The 25,583-nt window shown below is 37.0% G+C and overlaps 1 protein-coding gene across 2 annotated transcripts; it reads left to right on the top strand.

The window, feature by feature from the left end:
• Positions 1 to 422: 422 nt before the first annotated feature.
• On the top strand, positions 423 to 9,343 carry LOC146390533 (Fc receptor-like protein 5). 2 transcript variants are annotated; one of them, XM_084923602.1, is made up of 6 exons: positions 423 to 573; positions 1,610 to 1,870; positions 3,143 to 3,391; positions 3,582 to 3,710; positions 5,704 to 5,775; positions 8,233 to 9,343. In XM_084923602.1, exons 1-6 carry the CDS (start codon positions 543 to 545, stop codon positions 8,286 to 8,288), a joined length of 798 nt encoding a protein of 265 aa, XP_084779728.1. In that variant the 5' UTR covers positions 423 to 542; the 3' UTR covers positions 8,289 to 9,343. The 2 variants fall into 2 exon arrangements, with proteins under 2 accessions (XP_084779728.1, XP_084779727.1); XM_084923601.1 differs by lacking the exons at positions 5,704 to 5,775; positions 8,233 to 9,343 and having other exon boundaries at positions 3,582 to 4,481.
• Positions 9,344 to 25,583: the final 16,240 nt, after the last annotated feature.

The raw sequence follows: 25,583 nt of genomic DNA on the forward strand, positions 1-25,583 counted from the left end.
AGTTACCTAATCAATTTAAATCTGGAGTTTTTGGGGGTGCTGAGGGAAATGCTTTTAGTTTTGCCATTATTGAAAAACCAAACAAAAACAAAAAAACCTTTAGGGGATATCTGCTTTTCTTACCAAAATCCTGCCAGTAACCTGACTCACTTCCAAAGTCTTGTGACATGAAACTTCTTTTGCAACCTGCATGTGCAAACTGCACAAATCAACAAATACAACTTTAATATAACAGTAACATACTTCCAGACATCAAAATAATTACATTTCTTCTCTAAGTTTTATGCAATGTTTGAAGATTGTTATGCAAGATTTAAGTTTTTCTGCATGAATCTCAGGGCTGTTTTGATTCAGGTCTAATACATTATTAATATACTTCAGGTCTTCAGGGTGAAGAACGTAAACATTTTGCATTTGTGGTTTCAAAAATAAAACTGTGACATACATCCTGCATAATTGTCTTTTTCACTAAGTCAGCACTGAGGTGTGATGCAGCCCCTCCGAAACTCTTCAGTCTGAGAGTCGAACACCAGCCAAGCAGCATGGAGATCACAGCTCTGTGCACAATTATGGGTGAGTACTAGAATGTGTCAAGTCTCCAGTGAGTCTGTGTGTGGGCTTTAGCTTTTGGATTTAATGAACAGATGGATTAATAGTTCAGCCTTTGATCTTTTCATAACATTAAAGAGAAATCAAGTTTTTGTATTTCACATGAATTCAAACATACTTTACAATAAACTGCAAGCTTTGTGATTATTTGATATTACAAGGTAATTGTTACTTTATAATCTTTAAATCATCTTGCAAAACTGAGCAACTTTTACAAGCAAAAAGTTGCCTCATTGTTGCTAAACTTCTTACATTTTATTGCTGTCTGTGTTCAGTTTACAGCTTCAGTATTTTAATGTAGTTTCTAAATACAGAAGTTTTTGTTCACATTTTATTAATTTGAGTTAATTTACCTCTGAAGTTGTTTTTAGATAATGAAGTGAAATTAAGCGAATGCTAATTAATTATTGATGTTCTCATGAGGTCAATAATACAATAGACACAGACAAAATAAAAAGAATTGCAGCTGAGCATTTAATTAGGGCATAAAACCGTATTTGCACTCTGACATCCTGATACAGATCACATATTCACCCATAAAGAGCATCGTTCAAAAACCCCACATGTGTTTCATATGAAACCTTGTAACAGAAGATGCAGATGTATCTGTTTTGTGGGTAATATGTGAAGCTTTCATTACATATGTCACGTAACAGAGCTGCAAAGAGGAGACAAATGGTGTCAGTTGTGTTTCTTTTGATTTTACAGTGCATTGTTGTTTCATGAAACAGCAACTGGTGGAAACCATTTAGCATTATTAATTGCAAATACTCTACACTCATTTGGTTTCCGTTCACCCACGACAATGGAGGGAAGCACCTTCTCATCAGTGTTTGTAGAGAATTTTCACAGAACAGATGCTACAGCAGCTTCAAGAGCAGCTAGACTCAGTTTTAGGTGGTGGTGGCTACCTTATAGCTCAAACCTTATATCTGTTATTGTAAAAGTATTTAATTTTTTCACCTCTGAGTTTTTTTGTTTCTTTCTCTGTTTCTTTCAGCCACTTTGAGTATCTTTCCCAACAGATCTCAGTTCTTCATGTATGATCCTGTTACACTGAGCTGTGGAGAGCTTAAAAACTCTAATTGGACAATAAAGAGAAACACGTCAACAAAAACAAATGTAGAGTGTCCCAAACACTGGGGTACAAAAAATGAATCAAACTGCTTCCTTCAAGATGCTTACCCATCAGACAGTGGATTGTACTGGTGTGACTATGGAGCTGGAGCCTGCAGTGAAGCTGTCAACATCACTGTGACTGGTGAGTTTAAGTACTAAATTGAAGAAGGCGTCATTTGGATTTATGGATCTACGGATTGCAGATAGTTCTGTTTGCAGAGTTTTGACTGAAATATGACGCCAACATGCTGGTGGGATGTTCAGCAGGTTTATGAAGTTTAGCATATTAAAATAGTGAAAATTTTCTAATTAAAATTAAGCACCAATCAACACAGATTTGGACCTAATAGAAAATGTCACTGAGTGGACTGAGTTTATTTAAATTAATGCATCAAATTTCAGGGAAATCCAACCAGTAACCGTTATAGTGGGTCACTTTATGTTATAAATATGCACCATGAGAAGCCTGACATGAGGATTTGTTGAAACAGCTACAAACCTCATTTATGTTTTCCAGCCAAATGACTTCTTATCCATTGTCTGATATTAATGCTGACTGTGGCCTCCTGATAGCAAACAAGCAGATTCAAAAAACACACTTGCTAAAATACAGAAAAGAGCATTATTATTGTTTTACTTCTTTAAATATCTAATATGAAGCTAGAACCTGCACCCTGTTAGCTTAGCATAAATCATTTAGTTCAAAATAAACAAAAACTTGTATCACGGGGTACAAGCATGCTAACCAGAGGGTGTAGTTCTGGAGTAACTAGGAGATATATGTAAAGGGTAACTTAACACCTGCAGTTAGCTAAAGAAATTAGCAGAAAATCTAATGGCTGACTCTAATGGGTTTTGAATTAAAGTACTGCAATAAGGTTCATTTAGATATTAGTGCATGGACAAAGCTTATTTGAAGCATGGCTAACAGTTAAAGCTTTTAGTTAATACCATAGCTTCGCATAATCAATAATTATTGATGAAATGCTGGAGCTAGCTAAAATTATGAACAAAAAGTTATAAATTATTGACCTAAAAGTATGCCCTGCCAGTTAAAATGTTTGGATAAAAATGCAAATTAATATTTAGAACTAAAAATCTAGCTAGGTAAACAAAAAGGATACATTAGTGAAATTTATCGCTATGTGTAATGAAATGAAAAGCTGTTAAATGCAGTAGTAACTTAAAATGGCATCTGAATGGCTGAAATGGTTGAATTCATTCAAACATGCCAGATGTTGAGGAGGAAGTTTTTTTGCCATTTTGAGCTTATCTGATCTGGACTATGTCTTGGTTTAAGGAAGAAGGATAATTTGGATTGACTATGTTTGATTTTAGTTTTTTATTTTTTAACTGAAGCTTTGAGCCATCTTAAAACCAACTAATTGATCATTTCTGTCATGCTGTTGTTCAGGAGGCTCTGTGATCCTGGAGAGTCCGGTCCATCCTCTGCAGGAGGGCGATGCTGCAACTCTGCGCTGCATGGATAAACAGACTTCTTTTATCAACCTCCCAGCTGAATTTTATAAAGATGGCCTCCTCATCAGGAACAGCTCTACAAGAATCATGACCATCCTCAAAGTTTCAAAGTCTGATGAAGGTTTCTACAAGTGTACCATCTCTGGTAGCGGAGAATCACCGGACAGCTGGCTGTCTGTCACAGGTGAGAAGACTGAAAAGTAAAAAGGAAACAAACTTTTTCACACAGTAGATATAACTTCTGTTTCCACATTTGTTGGTGCTTTTATTTGAGCGTAGCACAGAGATCACAGTCTACCAACACGATAGCCCAAACTTGTTGTTGCGTTTGCATCAAGAACAAACTGTGGTTTCTGTTTTCTATTGTGTTTAAGCTGGGCGACCCAAATCTTTTCACTCCCCTCCTATGTATGTTGTGCTTCCTGTGGTGGGTGTCTGCCTCTCGCTGGCTGTGGTGTTGGTTGTGCTGGTGCTGCTGTTCTGCCTCTGGAGGAACCACAAAGGTCAGTCTGTTTTTGAAGTATATCTGTTAGCCACAGCTTTGCACTTACAGTCATATTCTTTAGTTACTGTAAACACACAGTTTATATTGTTCAATTTCTCATACAGAATCCCGCCGCTAAAATCCAAAAGTGCACTGCTGGTTAGAGTGCCCTAAGTTTCCAATAAATTAAGGTACTTTACTTTATGAAACTATGTACATATTAAGATTATATTATAAGTTTCAAAGAGATTAACTGTTAGTTTTTCAGCGTGGCGATAAAGAGTAAGTTTATCTGTTGTTCTTTCGGCTGTCACCGCAGCAGAACCGCGTACTTGATTTAGTAGATTATTTTCCCCTGGATGGCATTTCTGGGAGGGTTGTGTCACATCAGATAACACCATGCAGTTTCAAAGAGTCAGATTATGCAAATTTCCAGAAGAAAATTATATGTGCGTATTCATCGCATACAAGTATCAGCGCAGCTCTGCACACTGAACCTTTGTGGCTCTTTATTTAGTAAAATGAGAATATTGAAACTTAAAAAGTGATCGGACGTAAACAGTGTCTTTGATGCCTTTTTTAAATCTTGGTGCTAGCTTTTACACTCTTAAGCTTAACAACCAATAAAACATTTTAAAAATGATGATACAGTCTAAACAAAGGTGACTGAGAGCGTCATTTCCTGCATAGTTTCTATTCATTTCTAGCAGACCAATTAACTTTGCCTTTCAATAGATAAAAGAACAATCTTTCAGGTTTTAGATCCACCCAAATTTATTTTTGAACTTAAAAAAAGAAGACATCTTTCGCTCACAATATAAATATAAATGCACATTTTAAAAATGTGATTAAATCAATTTAAAATGATGATTTAATATTTCTTATGTGTACTGTTCATATACACTCAATGAACACTTTATTAGAAGGGCTGTAATGAAACTGGGCTAGTCATTGGACTATTTTTGATTTTGCTGAGTGTTGATATGATTCTTAGTTATTATTTTCCACATCAAAAATGTGTTTTGCTGCATTTCGTTGTGGTTATTTTGGAAAAGCCATGTACTTTCGCTTAGTTCATATCTTCCCCCTTCTGATTGAAGATTTTGGGTCAATTGTTGGCGCCAGACATGGTTTTAACACAGCCCGGTACATACATGAGCTGATATACTTAAAACACAGTGGTGCGACTAACGTAAAAAAGTATGAGTGCATCGTGTCTTACATATTCTTCTGTGTTATCAGCTGTTCGATCTCCTTGGTATGTCTTTGTGTTTCATGAGCTCACTGCAGATCTGATCTCTGTTTAGTCACTATCTGTATGATGAAAGTGTTGAAACTCACTGCACAGAAACCGTTTATGTTGTATTTGTTTGATTTAGGTCAAAACAGAGGGCCTGTGTGAAAAAACACAATCAGAAAGTAATCGGGTCGTTGTTGATTCTGGTGTGTTTAGACATAACTGTAAGACCAAAAATAATACTTGTAGTATTAAACCACGAAACTATCAAACCCTCCCCCACACTTTTACAGGTTTATGTAAAGACTGCACATGTTCTCCCTGTGTGGGTTTCTTTCGGGTAGTCCAGCTTCCTGCTCACACTGCAAGCCTTAACTGAACTTCCTCGTCTGTATCTGCAGGAGTTTATGCATCGCTGAAAGCTCATTGTTGGGAAACAGCATCAAAAAGCAGCAGATGTTTCCTGGTAAAACAGTCAGAGAGTGTCATGTAAAAGCATTCAGGTCACTGAAGACAAAAAACCTGGAAGAGCGCTACAGCTTTAAGAATCTAATTTTGATGAATCAACAGCAGGATTTACGTTACAAATGGTTTTCTGTGATGTTCTCTCTTTACTAAGCTGATCTATATTTAGTGATTTAACCAAATAAACTATATCAATGAGATCGTTTACATGTAGCAGAGAGCTATATGTTTAACTTTTTACATGGTTGTTTTATGGTCGAAAATCATATTTCCAAGCAGATGTTTAACAGTGAGAAGTGTTGTGCTGCAGGTGAAACTGACCCTGATGTTTCCTACACTGATGTCACCATCGTACCGGAAGTGCAGCCAAAGAGTGACAAAGGTAAAAACACATGCAGGCTCTTTTCCCACACGTACACAAGAGCCTGAAGCATATCATGTATGTTGTTTATATTACCTCAGTTTTTCCCTTTTGTGGAAAGTTATAAAGACTTTATTTGTGCTATGTTATCTGGTCATGAGTGAAACTTCTTTGATCTTTGAGTCAAGTGTAAACGTAACGCCTGCATGAAACTACGACCTCATTGTTTAATGACACAAGAGTATCAGTCGTTATCAAGGAAGCACACGAACAAGTTTCATTTTGTTAATGATTTATAGAGTCAGTGGAGTATCAGCACATAATAAGATACAAACGATAACTAAACATAGAAAGAAACAAATACAGGTGGGTGGCTCACAGGGGGTTCAGAGAGTTTTAAAAATGTGGTTTCACTCGTGGTCGGGGGGGATAAAAACCAGACAGAGAGCACCCATGAGTAATAAAAATATAATCAAAAGCTGTTGTGTTCCCAGATTGTCGCGTTTAATGACTTTTGGTTTCTATTTAAATGTTACTATGTTTAGTTTCTCCGGGTTTACTTCTGCCTGGTCTATGGGCATTTCTCATTACATTCTCCTATGCTCCTCTCCTCGCATCTTAGTCCCCCCTACCATGAGGAGAGACTACTCATATTTGATATTCAGGGCCCCGATTTAAAGTCACAATATGACACAGTGTGGCAAGATAGTATACAGTGCTGTGCAAAAGTCCTGAGCTAACCTAATTTTTTTATATTTCGTTTCCAAGGGGTCAGACTTCCCTGTAATTTTTCTCAAAGCGGTCTTGAGCAGTAGTTCTCCAGGCTTTCTGGACGTCTTTCAAAGATTTCTTTTGGACACTGGCTGCTTTTTCACTCTTTTTTATTTTTTATTTATTTTAATTTTTTTAGGGGAATGTGTCTTTTATTTGTTAAGCTACTTAACTCAACTATTAATCACTGAAGTATAAGGAACCTAACCCACTGATGTGTCAACACATAACAAAGGATTAGCAAAGAACACATTTTCAATTGCATCTTTGTTGCACATAAATATTCCCATTTTGTCATCAGATTCTACAAAAATGCCAAAGATAACACCGTTTGAGAACCACAACACAGCATTTTTGCACCAACACGATGCTTCCCAAAGAACCATTAGCCGAAAATCTTGGAAATCTCTGCACATTTACTGATGCCTCATCAGAATTGGTGTTAAGTGGTAGGGCTGCCATCAAGAACCCATTCTTAAGGTAGGAAAACAGGAAGTGATTGAGTGAATCCCAAATTAAAATATTTGGTTCAAACTGTCATCAGTATGTACAGTGGAGGTCGTGAGAGAGGTACAGTGAGTGTCTACAGCCATCTGTAAAGCTTCCTCGTGGTTTTTCATTTCACTTCAGCCAGTGTTTTGGAGATCTTGTCAAAACTGCTGAAATTATGAATACAGAAAAAATACCATCAGGTTTTGATCCACAACATCTCAAAGGCAGCAACTTCATTTTTCAGCATGGCAATGATCCCAAACACTGCCAATGCATTAGAAACAGAGTGTTCAAAAAACACACAAAGAAACGCTGTCAGTCATGGACTCGCCTCCCTGAGCCCGGCTTCAACATTGTTGAAGTACAGGGTCATATAAAGACAGACAACATCTAAAGAAGAGCTTTGAATGTCCTTCAAGAAGCCCGGAGAACTATTCCTGAAGATGACGTAAAGAAACAAGAACGCTGCCTAAGAGAGTTCAGGCTGTGTTGAGGAATAACACAACCTTCAACTTTGTAAGACCTGTACAAGCTTTCATTGCCTAATATACTGTGATTCTATGTTTGCACGTTTCACTGCATCATTGCGTCCATTTTCCATATAAGACAGGCTGAACTCTGTCCTCTCTCTTTTAAATGCATTTTAGGGATTTTTCACATGGAGTACTGACTTTACATTCTGGTCATTGCTCAGCCTCCCTCAGCGCCTTGCATTTGGTTCATCTACAAGGCCATGACTTGTCTTCATGACAGAAACAGAGAAAAGTGGCTTATAAATGACTGCTGTGTCCTGTACCATCACAGAGATTGTTTTAAATGTAAAGACGTACTGCATTTCCTATTATTGGTACACAAAGATCTTCCTTAATAATAATGTTAAAAACGTTTTAGCATCAAAATGTATGCAGTGCTTACGGTAAAAGTATTCATTATAAAGAATTGCCCATTACTACAAGTGAGTACTGATTCACTGCAACACTTCAGTGTTGAAGGTAGAGGCAGTCATATTTTAAGGGGGCGGGGACACCCCCTTCAGACTGTGTGAGAGTCACTGAAAAATGAAGCGTGAAACAAAGAAAGCCCACACATCTGTTCCCTGCCTGGTGTCACTGTAAGTAGATGTTTTAAAAATGTATAGCATGTGATGAAGTGTAGTTGAACTTTAATGTCTGCATGTTGTTAGTAGTTTAACAGTTTGCATCTTTGTGTCTTTAGCAGAAACAGATTCTGAAGCAACTTTCTATTCAACAATCAAACCAGCAGCCAGCTGAGCGGAGACATCAGAGTCTGTGCTGGGATCTATTTTTGTTTCGTCTTCATGTATAAAAACTGTAAATGTAAACTGAGCCGAGTCCTGCTGCAGCTGAAGACCCACTTGTTTTGCATGCACTGCTGTAAAATCATAGACTTTTGTTCTTAAACTATTTATTGTTTATTCTTTTTGTCATTTTTCTGCTTGTGATTTTTTTTAAATTTAATTTTTTATATAACTCATGAATAACAAACAGACACTTCCAGCTTGGCAGTTGAAGAAGTGAATGACAGAGTGCTCAGTTTCTGTTTTTCAGCGGTGTATTGAGTAACCTGTTCTACTGCTATGAATGAAGCTCGGAAAATAGAAAACTGGAAAATGTACTCCAGAATTACCCGGCTGAGCCAGTCCCTTGCAATTTCTCGTTACAGTTTCTGCTTTCACGTGTACAAGTGAAACTTCCTTAATATGTTTATTATGTGTGGATCTGTTTATAGAAACTGAGCAAACAGGGACTTCCCACTAATTTACTCATGATTAGCTCACTTCCTGTCTGATCTTTGCCTCTCCTTCTTCCCACTGTATCTGATTTCATTCAGATACTCAGAGCTCATCAACAGATCCTGTCAGGCTCTAATTTTAATCAGGTTTTTAGAAATGTGGTTTTCATTTAATCATTGTTTCAACTGCATTTAAAACTCTTCTTCAATTTTACCATTTATATCTTTAAATCACTGAATTTATGCTTTGTACTTTCCCCCAAACACTGACTCATCCACTTGTTTGGCTCAGGCTTCTCCATGTGAGAGGAAACTCAATCCACGTGTCCTAGAACTATCTTGTCATCATACTAATGAAAGCAAGTCATGACAAAGCTGTTTTTTTTATTGCATTGTTTCCAGTTTTTTCAGGTGCCAAGCTTCTGTTGTTTTATTATTTAACCCTGAGTCTGTCATATGATAGTCAGGTGAATATAACTTTCTTGTACTTTCCCTGTAGCTCACTGCAGCCCTCAAAGATGATGAATTATTTTGTCATAAAGTTGTTTAATATTTAATTTAAAAAGAGCAAATGTGTGGTCTAAATAAATAAGATATGTAAATATAAATGTTGTCCTTCCATTTTAATTTGGTGGTCTGTCAGAGCAAAGAACCAGTTTACTGAATGAAAGTGCAAACACAGTTTCAGTCTGAAACCTCAGCTTGTGCGACATTTTAAGACAAAAACAAAACAATTATTTAAAAACTATTTCTTGCTTGACTCTAATGTCATGTGATTAAAAACTAACACAGTACAAGATTTAATTATAAGTTCATTTATTTACATTAAAAGGCGAGCTCTGCAACCTCACATCTATTGAGGTCATTTCTAAGAGTCGCACTGATTTTGACAGTATAAAGTCACCATTCGCGCCCACGTCTGAAGTATTTTTTCTAGTAAAAAATAAAAGGCTGAGACGGCAGGAGACTTTAATGAGGCACAAGCTGGCTTCACTTTTTAATTTTAATTTTTGAATTTTATTTTTACATCCAAATCACAGCAACAGCAGTTGCTTCAATGTGCTTTATACTGTAAGGCAAAGACTCTACAATAATACAAAAAAAAAAAAAAACAACTTTTCAGGTGAAACTACAATCTGTGAAATCTTCACCTATAATCATCGTTTCACAGTGTGGCACCATTCTGAAATGGAAAATGACTCTAATTCAATTCAATTCAATTTTATTTTTATAACGCCAAATCACAACAACAGTCTCCTCAAGGCGCTTTATATTGTACAGTAGATCGTACAATAATAGATACAGAGAGAACCAGGCTCAGGGAGGCGCAGCCATCTGCTGCGACCGGTTGGGGTGAGAGAAGGAAAACAGGATAAAGGCATGCTGTGGAAGAGAGACAGAGATTAATAACAGATATGATTCAATGCAGAGAGGTCTATTAACACATAGTGAGTGAGAAAGGTGACTGGAAAGGAAAAACTCAATGCATCATGGGAATCCACCGGCAGCCTACGTCTATTGCAGCATAACTAAGGGAGGATTCAGGGTCACCTGGTCCAGCCCTAACTATATGCTTTATCAAAAAGGAAAGTTTTAAGCCTAATCTTAAAAGTAGAGATAGTGTCTGTCTCCTGAATCCAAACCAGAAGCTGGTTCCACAGAAGAGGGGCCTGAAAACTGAAGGCTCTCCCTCCCATTCTACTTTTAAATACTCTAGGAACAACAAGTAGGCCTGCAGAGCGAGAGCGAAGTGCTCTAATAGGGTGATATGGTACTACAAGGTCATTGGGATAAGATGGGGCCTGATTATTTAAGACCTTGTATGTGAGGAGCAGGATTTTGAATTCAATTCTGGATTTAACAGGAAGCCAATGAAGGGAAGCCAATACAGGAGAAATATGTTCTCTCTTTCTAGTCCCTGTCAGTACTCTTGCTGCAGCATTTTGGATTGACTGAAGGCTGATAGACTCTGCCCCCTAGTGGTCATTTCCAAAATTGGATTTCTTTGTGTTTTTGAAGTTTCAAGCACTTGAGTGGTGACATGTTTGTTTGTTTAAAATCACAACTACAAAAAAAATAAATAAAAAAATATCATGATTAAAAATATGATATTGTTGCTCATGTTGTTTTGGGGGATGATGAGTTTTAGGTTTGAGTTGTGGCAGAAGGAGAGCAGCAAGAGTGAAAGGGAAGGTTCATGAGGTGGTAGTGAAGCCTGCTATGATTTATGGTTTGGAGACGATGGCGCTGACAGAACGACAGAAGGCCGAGCTGAAGATGTTCAGATTTGTACAATTCAGTCGATTTGCCAATCTCACCACTCTTCATGCAGTTCTCAAAACAGTCAGGGCATTTTTCATAACACAGACTCGCCTGTGCAGAAGATACTAAACAAATTGCCAAATGAACATTCAATAATTGACTTCAACTCTATGATGAATAGAGAAAAACCTTTCACCACACTTTTTCTCAAAACCTTTCTGACCTTAGAGAGAGTTCTGCAAAAATGTAGGCGTCATGTAGAGTAACATATTTTCAGAAACAAAAATCAGATTTGAAGGATTTTCTGAAACTTTACAAAACTGATGAAAAGTTAAAGTAAAACATGTGAAACTATATTTATCAGAAAAGAGATAAGGAAAATATATACAACCTGAGAACATCGGACCAACTACTGTACAGTCCAATAAAGTCAGCTACATACATTCAGCAGCCACTTTATTAGGTACACCTCTTCCACAGCTAGTCACAGTAATCCAAATATCTAATCAGCCAAATACATCAGCAACAACTCAAAGCATTTAGGCACGTAGACACGGTCAAGACAGCAAACATTGAGAAAATATCCAGTCAGCAGGAAATTAACTCACCTGACTGTTCATTACAAAGAAGCTACTGCAGAAGAGCATCTCTGAAAGCACAACACACCTGACCTTGAAGCAGATAGGCTACAGCAGCAGAAGACCACTCTGGGGACCCCACCTTTCAGCTAAGAACAAGAAACTAAGACTACATTTCACATGGACTCACCAAAATTAGACAACAGAACACTGGAAAACACTCCAATGGCCTCCAGTCACCAGATCTGAATGCAGAGCATCTTTGGATGTTGGAAAGTGAGAGACCTACAGTTGTGACAGACCAAAGATGATGCTGGATATCTACTCTCATGTGGACTGGGTAATGCATTAGGGACTAAATTATTGTTTGATGGAAATGAAAATGATAAAACTACAAAGAACAACCTAAAAATCAAAGCAGAAAAAATATGTGGTAGGCTGACATTTCATTGCATCATCTAAAAATGGTACTCAGTAGTTTGTATGGCCCCCCACGTGCTTGTATGAATGCTGGACAGCATCAGGGCATGTTCCTGCCTGCATGGATATACCTCCACAGACCATCGATGACCGACCACAAAACCGGTTATGCTGAATGATGTTACAGGCAGCATAACGTTCTCCATGGCTACTCCAAACCACGCCAATTCTGGTATCCTAAGGCAAATGTCAGTTGAGCTCCACAGTGCCAGTTAATAGGCACAGGCCCACTAGAGGGCGTCAGCCCCTCAGGCCACCATCATGAAGTCTGTTTTGGACTGTTTGGTCAGAGACATTCATATCAGTGTCCTCCTTGAGGTCATTCTGTAGCTCTGGGAGTGCTCCTCCTGTTCCTCTTTGCACAAAGGAGCAAGTAATGGTCCCGCTGATGGGTTAAGGACCTTCTATTTCCCTGTCCAGCTTTCCTAGAGTAACTGTCTGTCTGCTGGAATCAGCTCCATGCTCCTCAGACTGTGCTGGGAGACACAGCAACACACCATCTGGGGCAATGGCACTTATTGATGTTCCAGAGAACATTCCTTTCAGATTGTTTCAGATATTTTTTTGAAGAACACTGCACACCATGCTAAATAATATAGTTTTTTACAAAATACCTTGTTGGTGCAAAAATACAGCTTTATTCCTGATAAACTGTGCTACCCTTGGTGATTCATCATAGATTCAGCTATAAAACTGGGAACAATTGTTTTTTGTTTGCTTGTTTTTGGGCGTTTTTTTTTTTACAGGTTGCTAGTAACAAAATGCCTAAACATGCTATTTAAATTGGTTCTTTGTTGTCTGTTTGTCTTTTTTAGTCAAAACACTGGTTCATCCCTTGAGTTAGATCCCTTTTTCATGCTGGGACCCTTCATAGATCAGTATTGCTTAAGAGACAAAAACATTCCTGTGACTATACCGCTTACAAGAACTGGCCTGAAAAATAAGTGAAAAAGCAGCCAGTGTTCAAAGAAAAAGTCTGAAAAACATTCAGAAAGCATGGAGATTAACTATGATCTTTGGTCATGTTTTTAAGGATCACTTTTTTGGGGAAGAGGAACAACTTTATTGACTGACCAACGCATTTTTGGGTTGTGGCCTTCATCAGGGTCAAGGTCACAAGCCGGAAGGCGTTGGTCAGTCAGTAAAGTTGTTCCTTTTCCCTTTAAGTGTTGCTGGATTTCCTGCATTGTGATTTTTTTCATCCACGTATCTTGGAAACAGGTGAAGTTCTGCCAGAAATGTTTGCAAAGATCACTTTTTTTTAAAAAAAAGTGAGCACCCAGAGAGCTGTATGCCCAGCCAGGCAAGATAAACTTTACTCGTCACGATGACACTTCTTCCCTGTCTCTGTCAGTCCCTGCATCTTTAAATGTCTCCAGTTGTCCCGAGTTCCCTCTGACTGTCTCCTTGGTGTATTTAAACCCCTGTTCCTCCCTGTCCTCGTCGTCTGTTGTCTTCATCTCTGCTATCAGTCATCACAATTTTACCATCTCTGTGCAAGTCTGCAAATTTCTTTATTAAATCATAAGATTCGTAAATTCATCAAGTCTCTCTGTGCCTGGGTCCTCATCACAAAACATGACATCATTGTTTTGTGCATTTTAACACAATTTAATTCCCATATTTGTGAAAGAAAAGCAAAACACTTCACAGTCTGTAACAAAACCATCAAATCAGATATAGGTTATTTAAATGCTGCAAACGAAGAATCGATTGGAATAAATAAAAATAATACATATCCTAACCTTCATTACAGGGGGAAAATGATGAATGATGCTCATAGTGAGTAAGAAGTAAACTGAGTGCATTTTTTGGACAGAGATTCACTTTTAATATGTATGTATAATACAATACAGATACATACAAAATACACTCCAAAAATAGAGTCCTTGAAATGTACAAATGCACAAAATATTGATTAAAAAAATTATAAAAATGGAGGCAACTTTGCCTCCATGGTACAATGTATACAATGTATGAAAAGATCTTTACTGCAGATATTACTATGGCTCTGGTTGGAGGTTGGAAAATCACTTTTGGTGGTAGGGTAACAAACATCGTGGGAAAACACGTTTCCAACACTGCAGGTTACCTGGGTGCACTGTAAAAAAAAAATCCTAATATAAAAGTATTTTACTGTGTATTTTACAGTTTTGTACTGTTCTTCTAGAATATCATTAAATTTACATCAATAGACTGTGATTTTACGTTTCAAATGTAAATTAACGTAAAATCACTGTAATGTAATAAAACATAATTTTCTTGTTTTTTAAATGTATTTGTCTGTACATATGCATATTTAGATTGTTAAAATACATTCACAAATGTATCATGATTTCACAAATATTTGTCCGTTATTTGAAAGATTGAACTGTTAAATTCAAATGTAATGCTATGGAAAAGTATATGAAATGGTTCCTATAAACGTTTTTAACATCAAATAATTATTACTATTATTGCTATTTAGGGCGATCATGGCTCAAGAGTTGGCAGTTCGCCTTGTAATCAGAAAGTTGCCGGTTCGAGCCCCGGCTTGGACACTCTCGGTCGTTGTGTCCTTGGGCAAGACACTTCACCTACCACCTACTGGTGATGGCCAAAGTGGAATTGTAAAGCGCTTTGAGGGTCTCAAAAAGCATGATATGAATGCAATCCATTATTATTTAAGTTAACTGTATATTTCTGTACATTTAAGTATTATTATTCATATTGCTGCATTCATTGACATTGTTTATAGGTAATTTCATTGTTTAATCACATTGTTCCTAATTTAATGTTTAAAAGCACTTGAAAAAGGCAAAATCCCATGTAAAATTAGGGCAACAAATTGTATTTTCATTACTGGAAATAACCGTATTTTTATGAGTAAGTTATTTTCTGTTATTTTACGGTATTATTTTGGTGCCCCAGCTGCCGGAATATTACTGTTTTTTTTAAGATGTTTTTTCTAACAGTGTGTAATGTTTTTCAGCTAAAAAGAAACATGGTCTGACTCCTACCTAACTATATAAAGACTGAAGGTTAAATGCAGCTAACATGTCCTGTTTTAAGCCAGGCACTCCACCTCCGCTCCACTGCGTCTCAGCCACTATCGCTCTGGCAGACAGGGCGCTAGAGCCAGAGCAGCTGAGCTGGAACAAACCATTTGGGAGGCAGTACATAGCTGGACTGGCCATCGGGCATGCCGGGCATTTGCCCGGTGGGCCGATGGTGATTTTTCGTTTTTATGGGCTGATGGGTTTTTTTTTGGGTTTTTTTTCGTAACGGTATGAACACTGAAAGGTGGTGGATTGGCCAGATGAAGGGAGATGTGTAAAAATAACTCAATTGTTTGGTGGTGGCTATTGCGGAGCTTCCACAGATTCAGTAACATTAGCAAGTGGTGGAGGCCAGCAGGTGCAACACGCTGGCAGGTGAATGACGGAAAGGCAGGAGGAGCAGAGACCTGAGGCGGTGAACTGAACTTCAGGTAAGAAGTTATGACCTGCAGTCTATCTGGGTCAGATATAAACCAAGTTTAGGTGGAGTTTATTTTCGTTATGCTGACTTTTTACAGTCAGTTACAATAACTTGTACTGTGTACTAGCTAGCACGACGGAGTTTATACACCGGGCGGGTGCTATGATGTTATTGATGTTGAACTTGTTTTATCTTATTTTATTTATAAGGTTAGTTATTAGAGTTTCCAACCATCCCATAAAAAACGGAATGGTCTCGTATTCAGAGAAATATTGCACGTTTAGTTTTGAGGTGAAAAGGAACACAGTTTGTCCCGGTGTTGTGCCAAAAAGTGATTGTCTGCCAAAAATTGATTGCTCGTATTTAAACTGCTATAAGTAACTTGTTGGGCTATAATATATGAAACAGATGTCAAATGCATCCCTCATGGATGACATAAAGTCATCTTGAGCCACAAACAACATTCGTGTAACAAGGTAGAAGCCGCAATCAGTTTTTGGCAGTGACTTTTATATAACCTTTATTTATGCAGTTAAAAAAAATCTCATTAACATTAAAAATGTCTTTTGTAAGAGTAAGTTGGCCAAGAGCACAGCAGAAATGGCAGCAAATATTACAATAGTTCTGTAAAAATATTTTAAGTAGGGATAAACGACCGGATTGGTTATAATGTAAGTACAATAACACAGAGTTGTAAAGATACTTGAAAAACGGATAATTTTTTAATTCTATATATAACCCCTTTGTAAACCCTGTTCACCGAAGTCTATTTACCAACATACGTAAAGATATTACACAGAAAAAATACACAGAAACATTGGAAATCAGTTTTTGGCAAACAATCACTTTTTGGCACAACACCGGACTTCAGCTACAATGAAAAAGACACAAAGCTGGATTTATTCTGTGTCTTTGCTGCACAGCTGCCTCTTCTTCTCTCATTCTCTCTCTCCTGTTTCTACTTCAATCATGAAAGTGATCAATGATCAGCTGATCGGCTTTTCTCTCTTGTTTGTTTATCCCACTTTGCACCAGAAAGAAGAAACCGGCGGATGTCGCACTTAAACAACAGCAGCACGTTTAAGCTTGATCAGTTGTGGTTAGAATATATTTAATATTAATTTCTAGTATCAGCTGATGTTTGCTGGAGCCACAGCTGTAAAAGCTGCTGGTCATGATATCGGTTTGGTTATCTGGTGAGAGGGAAACATGAAGATGAAACCAGGAGATGTTCTTACTGAATCATCAGAGCTGAACAGGTGATGGAGAAACAGGTTTACCTTTTAGGTGACATGAATGGGTTGAAGGGAAGTTATGAACTGTTTCTGAGAGACAAATAACACCAGGGTCCTTTTTTTACTTAGCTGACAGCTGGTAACTGTGCAGGGGCGGGTCTAGCAAAGTTTTGCCAGGGGGGCCATGTAGGGCATTAACAGGGAGAGGGGGGCACAAAGAAATATTTTTCTTTGTTATGTCATTTAAAAACTTTGAATAAATAATTATCTGAATCTTACAACAAACATTTTCATCTGATGTAAAATGTATAGAAATTAGGGATGCACCGATACCGGTATCGGGTATCGGTCTCGATACCACATTTTCTAAAGTACTCGTACTCGTTAAAATTCCCCCGATTCCGAGGACCGATACCACGGTCTGAGACCTGTCTATGTTTGAGCGGCATGTAAGGGGTTAATCACAGGCACAGAGTGCCCGCCCCCAGGCCCCGGGTGCCCGCCCCCAGGTCCCGGCTGCCTGCCCCCAGGCCCCGGCTGCATCTCAGAGCTGGGAGAAGGCGTATGGGCTCAAAATGTGGTCATAAATATTTTGTACTTGTAAAAAAGATTTGTATGTGTAAAAAAGATTTGTGTGTGCGTAAAAAAGATTTGTGTGTGCGTAAAAAAGATTTGTGTGTGCGTAAAAAAGATTTGTATGTGTAAAAAAGTTCAGAAGAGATTGGGGAATCTTCGAGTGTTGACAATTTATCATTAAAATATGAATTTTTAGAGATATATGACATGGTTGACTTCTTGACTTAGAAGCCACGAATTCCCCAATATGCAAATTTGAATGCCTCAGCCCACATATATGATTGGCTGGCTGGGAAGCCATGCAGGCCCTGATTTGTGGATTTGAATTCCTCAGCCCTCAGATATGATTGGCTGGCTTAGAAGCCATGAAGGCCCCAATATGCAAATTTGAATGCCTCAGCCCACATATATGATTGGCTGGGAAGCCTGATTTGAAAATTTGAATGTCTCAGTCCTCACAGAGGATTGGCTGCCTGGGGACCTGGCAGAAATATATAGAAATAGTATGATTAAGCATAAATACTACATTTAGTAGAAATACTATGTTTTAGCACAAATACTATAAAAAGAAGAAATACTATAATTTAGCAGAAATACTATATTAAGCACAAATCCTATAAAAAGCAGAAATACTATATTAAGCAATATAAATATCCTATAAAAATCCTATAAAAAGCAAAAATACTGTACTATGATTTGGTAGAAAAATTATAATTAATCAGAAATACTATATTTGGCACAAATCTTATAAAATAGCAGAAATAGTATGATTTAGCACAATAGTAATAACTTAAACAGAAAAATTGGAAAAGCAAAATGGACAGCTGAAAAAATGCTGAACATGCTGAGGGTCCCTCAAATATACTTGCTAAATGAAAAAAATCAGCAAAAAAAATATAACAGCCACACAATCACAAAAAATTGTCACATAAGGAAACACACATGCACAGAGAGAGACACACACAAGATCCAATTCAGTCAACCAGTCTAAATATATTGAATTTGAATCTTAGAATGAGATCATCCCATAAAAAGGCTTTCTCTCTCTCTCTCTCTCTCTCTCTCTCTCTCTCTCTCTCTGTAGCACACACACACACACACACACACACACACACACACACACACACACAGGGAGAGAGAAGCAAGTTTTCAGTCAAGCAGCCTGGGAGCTGCTGAATTTGAATCCACCAATCAGAGAGCCTGTGCACTTTTTCCCGCCAAAACAGGTGCACGCAGCACAGAGAGACACAGGATTTTTGCAGTCTATTTCTCATAATGACGACTCCCCTCAAACAAATGACCATAATTTCCTAACCGTAGGGGCTAGAACGGTCATTCTTACACCGTTTTGTTCAGAAGAGATGGGGGAATCTTCAAGTGTTGACAATTTATCATTAAAATATGAATTATTAAAGATATTTGTTCATGTTTGAACTTCGATTCGTTAAGGAGATATGACGATTCGAATATGCCTCTCATTACAGAAATCAAGCGGTGATTTTGAACAAACTCTCCATTGACTTTCTATGGAGAGTTTTGAGACCTTGTGTTGGTCTGAGGAGATTTGTCAAAATTTTATAAATCCCACAACAATGATAGTGACATTTTCGGAAAGCCAGCAAAAATACCTACGTTTTGATGTATAATTTGTGGAAGTTGAGTGAAAATTGAGCAAGTAGCAAGAAGTTGTTCGGACATGAAGAGAAGACTGCGAAACCTTCAGTGGCACACTGGAAGCCAAGAGCATAGCAACCATAACAACGCATGTATTTTGTGAAAAATCAAAAAGATGAAACTCAAAACTTGAAGAGGGATAAGATGAAAACGGTAACAGATATGAAAAAGCTGAATCATACATGAATAGCCCAATAATTTGTGAACATTTTAAAATTTGAATGGTTTTTCTAGGCGAAAGTATGAGGAAGTAGTTAAGTTTCAAAAACGAGCAAGTTTTAGCAGAATTGCGGAAGTTTCCCATTCATTTCAATGGGACAAATTAAAGGAAAAAAGCTTAATATTTTAAAAAGTATAATAGTAATAAATAGCAAACATCTTAGCAGAAATTAGCAGAAATAGCAGAATAGTTTAAAATTTGAACGGTGAAAATAGCACAAAAATTGTGGAAGTAGTTAATCGGCAAAATACGGAGCAACTAGAAGAATAACTAGAAAAATTTGCATTTCCTGCGAAAATGCAGTGTGGATGCTTTAAAGCTGAAGCTGTCTGCAAAAACTAGCTGAAAAAGCTGAAAAGTTGCAGAAATTGTAAAAACTTTGCAGAAGCAAAAGAAGTTTGCTAAAATGTAATAACTTAGCAGAACTGCAATATCTTAGAGGAAACATAATACTTGTTAGAAATACAATAGCATAGCAGAACTTAGCAGAAATATTGTAACTTACCAGAAACATGATAACTTCTCAAAAATACAAGAATTTAGGAGAAATAGTATAAGATAACAGAAATAATATATTTAGCCAAAAATACTTGAACATTACAGAAACACGATGATTTAGAAAAAGAGTACAACATAGCAGAAATACTGTGATTTACCAGAGACACTGTGATGAACTATGAATATTGTAATTTTAAATCAATACTATGTTTTGGCACAAATAGTATAATTTGACAGAAATACTATCATTTGGCAGAAATACTATGTTTCAGCAAAAATACTCTGGTTTAGCACAAATATTATAACATAGCAGAAATACAATTATATAGCAGAAATACTATATTTAGAAAGAAAATTATAATATAGTAGAAATACTATGATTTAGCAGAAATACTGTATTTAGCACAAGTACCAAAAAGTAGCAGAAATACTATGATTTAGCAGAAATACTATGATTGAGCAGAAGTACTAAGATGTAGTAAAACTACTTTGATTTAACAGAAATACAATTATGGAGGAGTAATACTTTAAAATGGGAAAAATATTGATACACACACACATACACAGAGCCTAAAGGGAAGAGTACTTGTGCCATGGAGTGTTAACAAGAATGTGAGGTCCATATTAGAAAAGCTGGTAAAATCATAAAAGTTTGCAGAATTGTAATAAATGATGAATATGAATTACTGGTCTGTGATAGTGTATTAATTTGTAGGGAAAAAAACATGTTGACTAAGGTGGAATCGAACCCACGACGTTTGGGTTGCAGACCCGTGTCATTACCAACTGCGCCACTGAGAAAGAGAGTGGGTGCCTTGAAAAACAGGGTGATGAGCAGTCAGAATTAGATCGCGGTGAGAGGCAAAAAACGCAGTTTTTTGGAGTTACAAAACGTTGTGTAACTCAAAAACTAGGTGGACTAGAAGCATAATTCTTCTACTGGCTAAATCAGCGGACTTTGTTGTACTTTGACCGCGATTTTCATTGCTCTTTGTACATCCATCGCTGAGATATGACGAGAGAAGAAACGGCAGACCTCAGATATGATTGGCTGGCTGGGAAGCCGTGCAGGCCCTGATATGTGCATTTGAATGTCTGAGTCCTCACAGAGGATTGGCTGCCTGGCAGAAATATATAGAAATAGTATGATTAAGCATAAATACTATATTTAGCAGAAATACTATATTAAGCACAAATCCTATAAAAAGCAGAAATACTGTATTAAGCACAAATCCTATAAAAAGCATAAATACTATATTTAGCTTAAATACTATATTAAGCACAAATCCTATAAAAAGCAGAAATACTGTATTAAGCACAAATCCTATAAAAAGCAGAAATACTATATTAAGCACAAATCCTATAAAAAGCAGAAATAGTATGATTAAGCATAAATACTACATTTAGTAGAAATACTATGTTTTAGCACAAATACTATAAAAAGCAGAAATACTATAATTTAGCAGAAATACTATATTAAGCACAAATCCTATAAAAAGCAGAAATACTATATTAAGCAATATAAATATCCTATAAAAATCCTATAAAAAGCAAAAATACTGTACTATGATTTGGTAGAAAAATTATAATTAATCAGAAATACTATATTTGGCACAAATCTTATAAAATAGCAGAAATAGTATGATTTACCACAATAGTAATAACTTAAACAGAAAAATTGGAAAAGCAAAATGGACAGCTGAAAAAATGCTGAACATGCTGAGGGTCCCTAAAATATACTTGTTAAATGAAAAAAATCAGCAAAAAAATATATAACAGCCACACAATCACAAATATGTACACATAAGGAAACACACATGCACAGAGAGACACACACACAAGATCCAATTCAGTCAACCAGTCTAAATATATTGAATTTGAATCTTAGAATGAGATCATCCCATTAAAAGGCTCTCTCTCTCTCTCTCTCTCTCTCTCTGTCACACACACACACACACACACACACACACACACACACACACAAGATCCAATTCAGTCAACCAGTCTAAATATATTGAATTTGAATCTTACAATGAGATCATCCCATAAAAAGGCTCTCTCTCTCTCTCTCTCACTCTGTCACACACACACACACACACACACACACACACACACACACACACACACACACACACAAGATCCAATTCAGTCAACCAGTCTAAATATATTGAATTTAAATCTTACAATGAGATCATCCCATAAAAAGGCTTTCTCTCTCTCTCTCTCTCTCTCTGTCACACACACACACACACACACACACACACACACACACACACACGATCCAATTCAGTCAACCAGTCTAAATATATTGAATTTGAATCTTACAATGAGATCATCCCATAAAAAGGCTCTCTCTCTCTCTCTCTCACTCTGTCACACACACACACACACACACACACACACACACACACACACACACACACACACACACACACACACAAGATCCAATTCAGTCAACCAGTCTAAATATATTGAATTTAAATCTTACAATGAGATCATCCCATAAAAAGGCTTTCTCTCTCTCTCTCTCTCTCTCTGTCACACACACACACACACACACACACACACACACACACACACAAGATCCAATTCAGTCAACCAGTCTAAATATATTGAATTTGAATCTTACAATGAGATCATCCCATAAAAAGTCTCTCTCTCTCTCTCTCTCTCTCTGTCACACACACACACACACACACACACACACACACACACACACACACACAAACACACACACACACACACACACACAGGGAGAGAGAAGCAAGTTTTCAGTCAAGCAGCCTGGGAGCTGCTGAATTTGAATCCACCAATCAGAGAGCCTGTGCACTTTTTCCCGCCAAAACAGGTGCACGCAGCACAGAGAGACACAGGAGTTTTGCAGTCTATTTCTCATAATGACGACTCCCCTCAAACAAATGACCATAATTTCCTAACCGTAGGGGCTAGAACGGTCATTCTTACACCGTTTTGTTCAGAAGAGATGGGGGAATCTTCAAGTGTTGACAATTTATCATTAAAATATGAATTATTAAAGATATTTGACTTGTAATGCACCATAACTGAGTAGAGGCGAAGCAAAAACTGCCTTGACCTGCCCTCAAACAACGCTTTGTAGCTCTAAATCTATTTGGATTATCGATATCATTCTTTCACCGTAAGAGACAGCAGGCTTTGGTGAACAGTCATGGAAATTTTCAGGTCTCTGTGGAAATCCAAAAAAAAGATATGACGAGAGAAAAAAATTGCCTCATTTCCAGAGTTTGAAATCTGAAGAAATCTGAGCGAAGGACGAATTTCCTACCCTCAAACAAGTCCAACTCATCTCAGAACGGTAATAGGTGAGAAAAAAATTCTTGAATTATGAGCGTCAGGAGTGTCTGAAGATATACGGGGACAAGCCTCATGTTTTAACTTCGCTTCGTTAAGGAGATATGACGATTCGAATATGCCTCTCATTACAGAAATCCAGCGGTGATTTTGAACAAGCTCTCCATTGACTTTCTATGGAGAGTTTTGAGAGTTTGTGTTGGTCTGAGGAGATTTGCCAAAATTCTATAAATCTCACAACAATGATAGTGACATTTTCTGAAAGCCAGCAAAAATACCTACGTTTTGATGTATAATTTGTGGAAGTTGAGTGAAAATTGAGCAAGTAGCGAGAAGTTGTTCGGACATGAAGAGAAGATTGCAAAAGCTAGAGTGGCTCACTTAGAACCAACTGCATAGCAACCACAACAACGCATGTATTTTGTGAAAAATCAAAAAGATGAAACTCAAAACTTGAAGAGGGATAAGATGAAAACGGTAACAGATATGAAAAAGCTGAATCATACATGAATATCCCAATAATTTGTGAACATTTTAAAATTTGAATGGTTGTTCTAGGCGAAAGTATGAGGAAGTAGTTAAGTTTCAAAAACGAGCAAGTTTTAGCAGAATTGCGGAAGTTTCCCATTCATTTCAATGGGACAAATTAAAGGAAAAAAGCTTAATATTTTAAAAAGTATAATAGTAATAAATAGCAAAAATCATAGCAGAAATTAGCAGAAATAGCAGAATAGTTTAAAATTTGAACGGTGAAAATAGCACAAAAATTGTGGAAGTAGTTAATCGGCGAAATACGGAGCAACTAGAAGAATAATAAAGTATAAAGTATAAAGAATAAAGAGAAACAGGAACTCAATAGTGTGGATGCCTTAAAGCATCCACACAATAATAAAGTATAAAGTATAAAGTATAAAGAATAAAGAGAAACAGGAACTCAATAGTGTGGATGCCTTAAAGCATCCACACAATAATAAAGTATAAAGTATAAAGAACTAGAAAAATTTGCATTTCCTGCGAAAATGCAGTGTGGATGCCTTAACGCTGAAGATGTCTGCTGAAAAAAGCTGAAAAGTATGAAGTTGAAAAAAAATGTTGCCCTGAGCAGGATTTGAACCTGGCCCTTCTAGTCTGAAGGCAGCTACTCATCTCACTGCACCAACCTCATTCTGACAAAGAATAGGTGGAGAGACTGACAATTCTGCTGAAATGAGCAGAAGCTGCTGAGAATTGTGCTGATAAGAGGTGAAAAGGCTGAAAATTTTGCAGAAGAGGTGAATAAGCAGAATTTGGGCAGAAAAGAGGTGAAAATTCTGAAAATTCTGCTGAAAAGAGTTCAATCAGCAGAATTTCTGCTGAAAAGAGTTCAATCAGCAGAATTTCTGCTGAAAAGAGTTCAATTAGCAGAATTTCTGCTCAAAAGAGTTCAATCAGCAGAATTTCTGCTCAAAAGAGTTTTTTCTGAAAACAGCTGAGATTTGTGCTAATAAGAGGTGAAAAGGCTGAAAATTTTGCAGAAGAGGTGAATAAGCAGAATTTTGGCAGAAAAGAGGTGAAAATTCTGAAAATTCTGCTGAAAAGAGTTCAATCAGCAGAATTTCTGCTGAAAAGAGTTGAATGAGCAGAATTCTGCTGAAAAGAGGTTTTTGCTGAAAACAGCTGAAAAAGCTGGTGTTTGTGCTGAAAAGTGGTGAAAAAACTTAAAATTCTGCTGAAAAGGGGTGAAAAAGCTGAAATTTGTGTTGAAAAGAGTTAAAAAAGTTTAACTGTTAACTGAAAGAAATGTTGCCATAAGCGGGATTTGAACCCTGGCCTCCCAGTCTGAGAACGGATACTCATCTCACTGAGCTAAAACACAGCTCAACCCGACATGCAAAATCAGTGACCACATTGATAATGTGTTCCATTCATTTCAATGGTCAAAAGTCATAACACACATTATTGAAATAGCAGAATTTTTTAAAGTTTAAACATAGTACTTCTGCTAAAACTTAGTATTTATACTAAATAATATTTTTTTCCTGCCAAATCATAGCATTTGAGCCAAATCATACAATTTGTGCTAAAACATTATTTATGATTTAGCAGAAACACTGGGACTTGGTAGAAATACTATGATTTACATGAAATCCTTTGACTTAGCAGAAGTACTACAATCTAGCAAAAAAGTACTACAGCATAGCAGAAATTCTATCATTGAGCAGAATTACTAGGATTTAGAAGAAATACTAAGATTTGGCACAAATACTATGTTTTAGCACAAACACTGATGTGGCTCAAGAACCTTTATTGTGCAGTTATACTGTGGTTTGGAAGAAATACTATGCTTTGGCACAAATACTATGATTTGGAAGAAATACTATGTTTTAGCACAAATACTATGATTTGGCTCAAATACTATGATTTACCAGTAATACTATGTTTTGGTACAAATACTAAACTTTGTCACAAATACTATAATTGAGTACAAGTACTATAAGATTACAGAAATACTATGATTTAGCA

The sequence above is a fragment of the Perissodus microlepis genome, chromosome 3 (genome assembly GCF_051167445.1).
Source record: "Perissodus microlepis isolate ML-2025 ecotype Zambia chromosome 3, ASM5116744v1, whole genome shotgun sequence".
Classification (NCBI taxonomy): Eukaryota; Metazoa; Chordata; class Actinopteri; order Cichliformes; family Cichlidae; genus Perissodus; species Perissodus microlepis.

What these genes read in the sequence shown, in the direction of transcription:
- LOC146390533 (XM_084923601.1), top strand. Translation starts at nt 543, where the DNA reads ATGGAGATCACAGCTCTGTGCACAATTATGG. An exon ending in AGCTCTGTGCACAATTATGG is followed by an intron (nt 574 to 1,609) that starts GTGAGTACTAGA and finishes TGTTTCTTTCAG; the next exon opens with CCACTTTGAGTATCTTTCCC. An exon ending in TGTCAACATCACTGTGACTG is followed by an intron (nt 1,871 to 3,142) that starts GTGAGTTTAAGT and finishes GCTGTTGTTCAG; the next exon opens with GAGGCTCTGTGATCCTGGAG.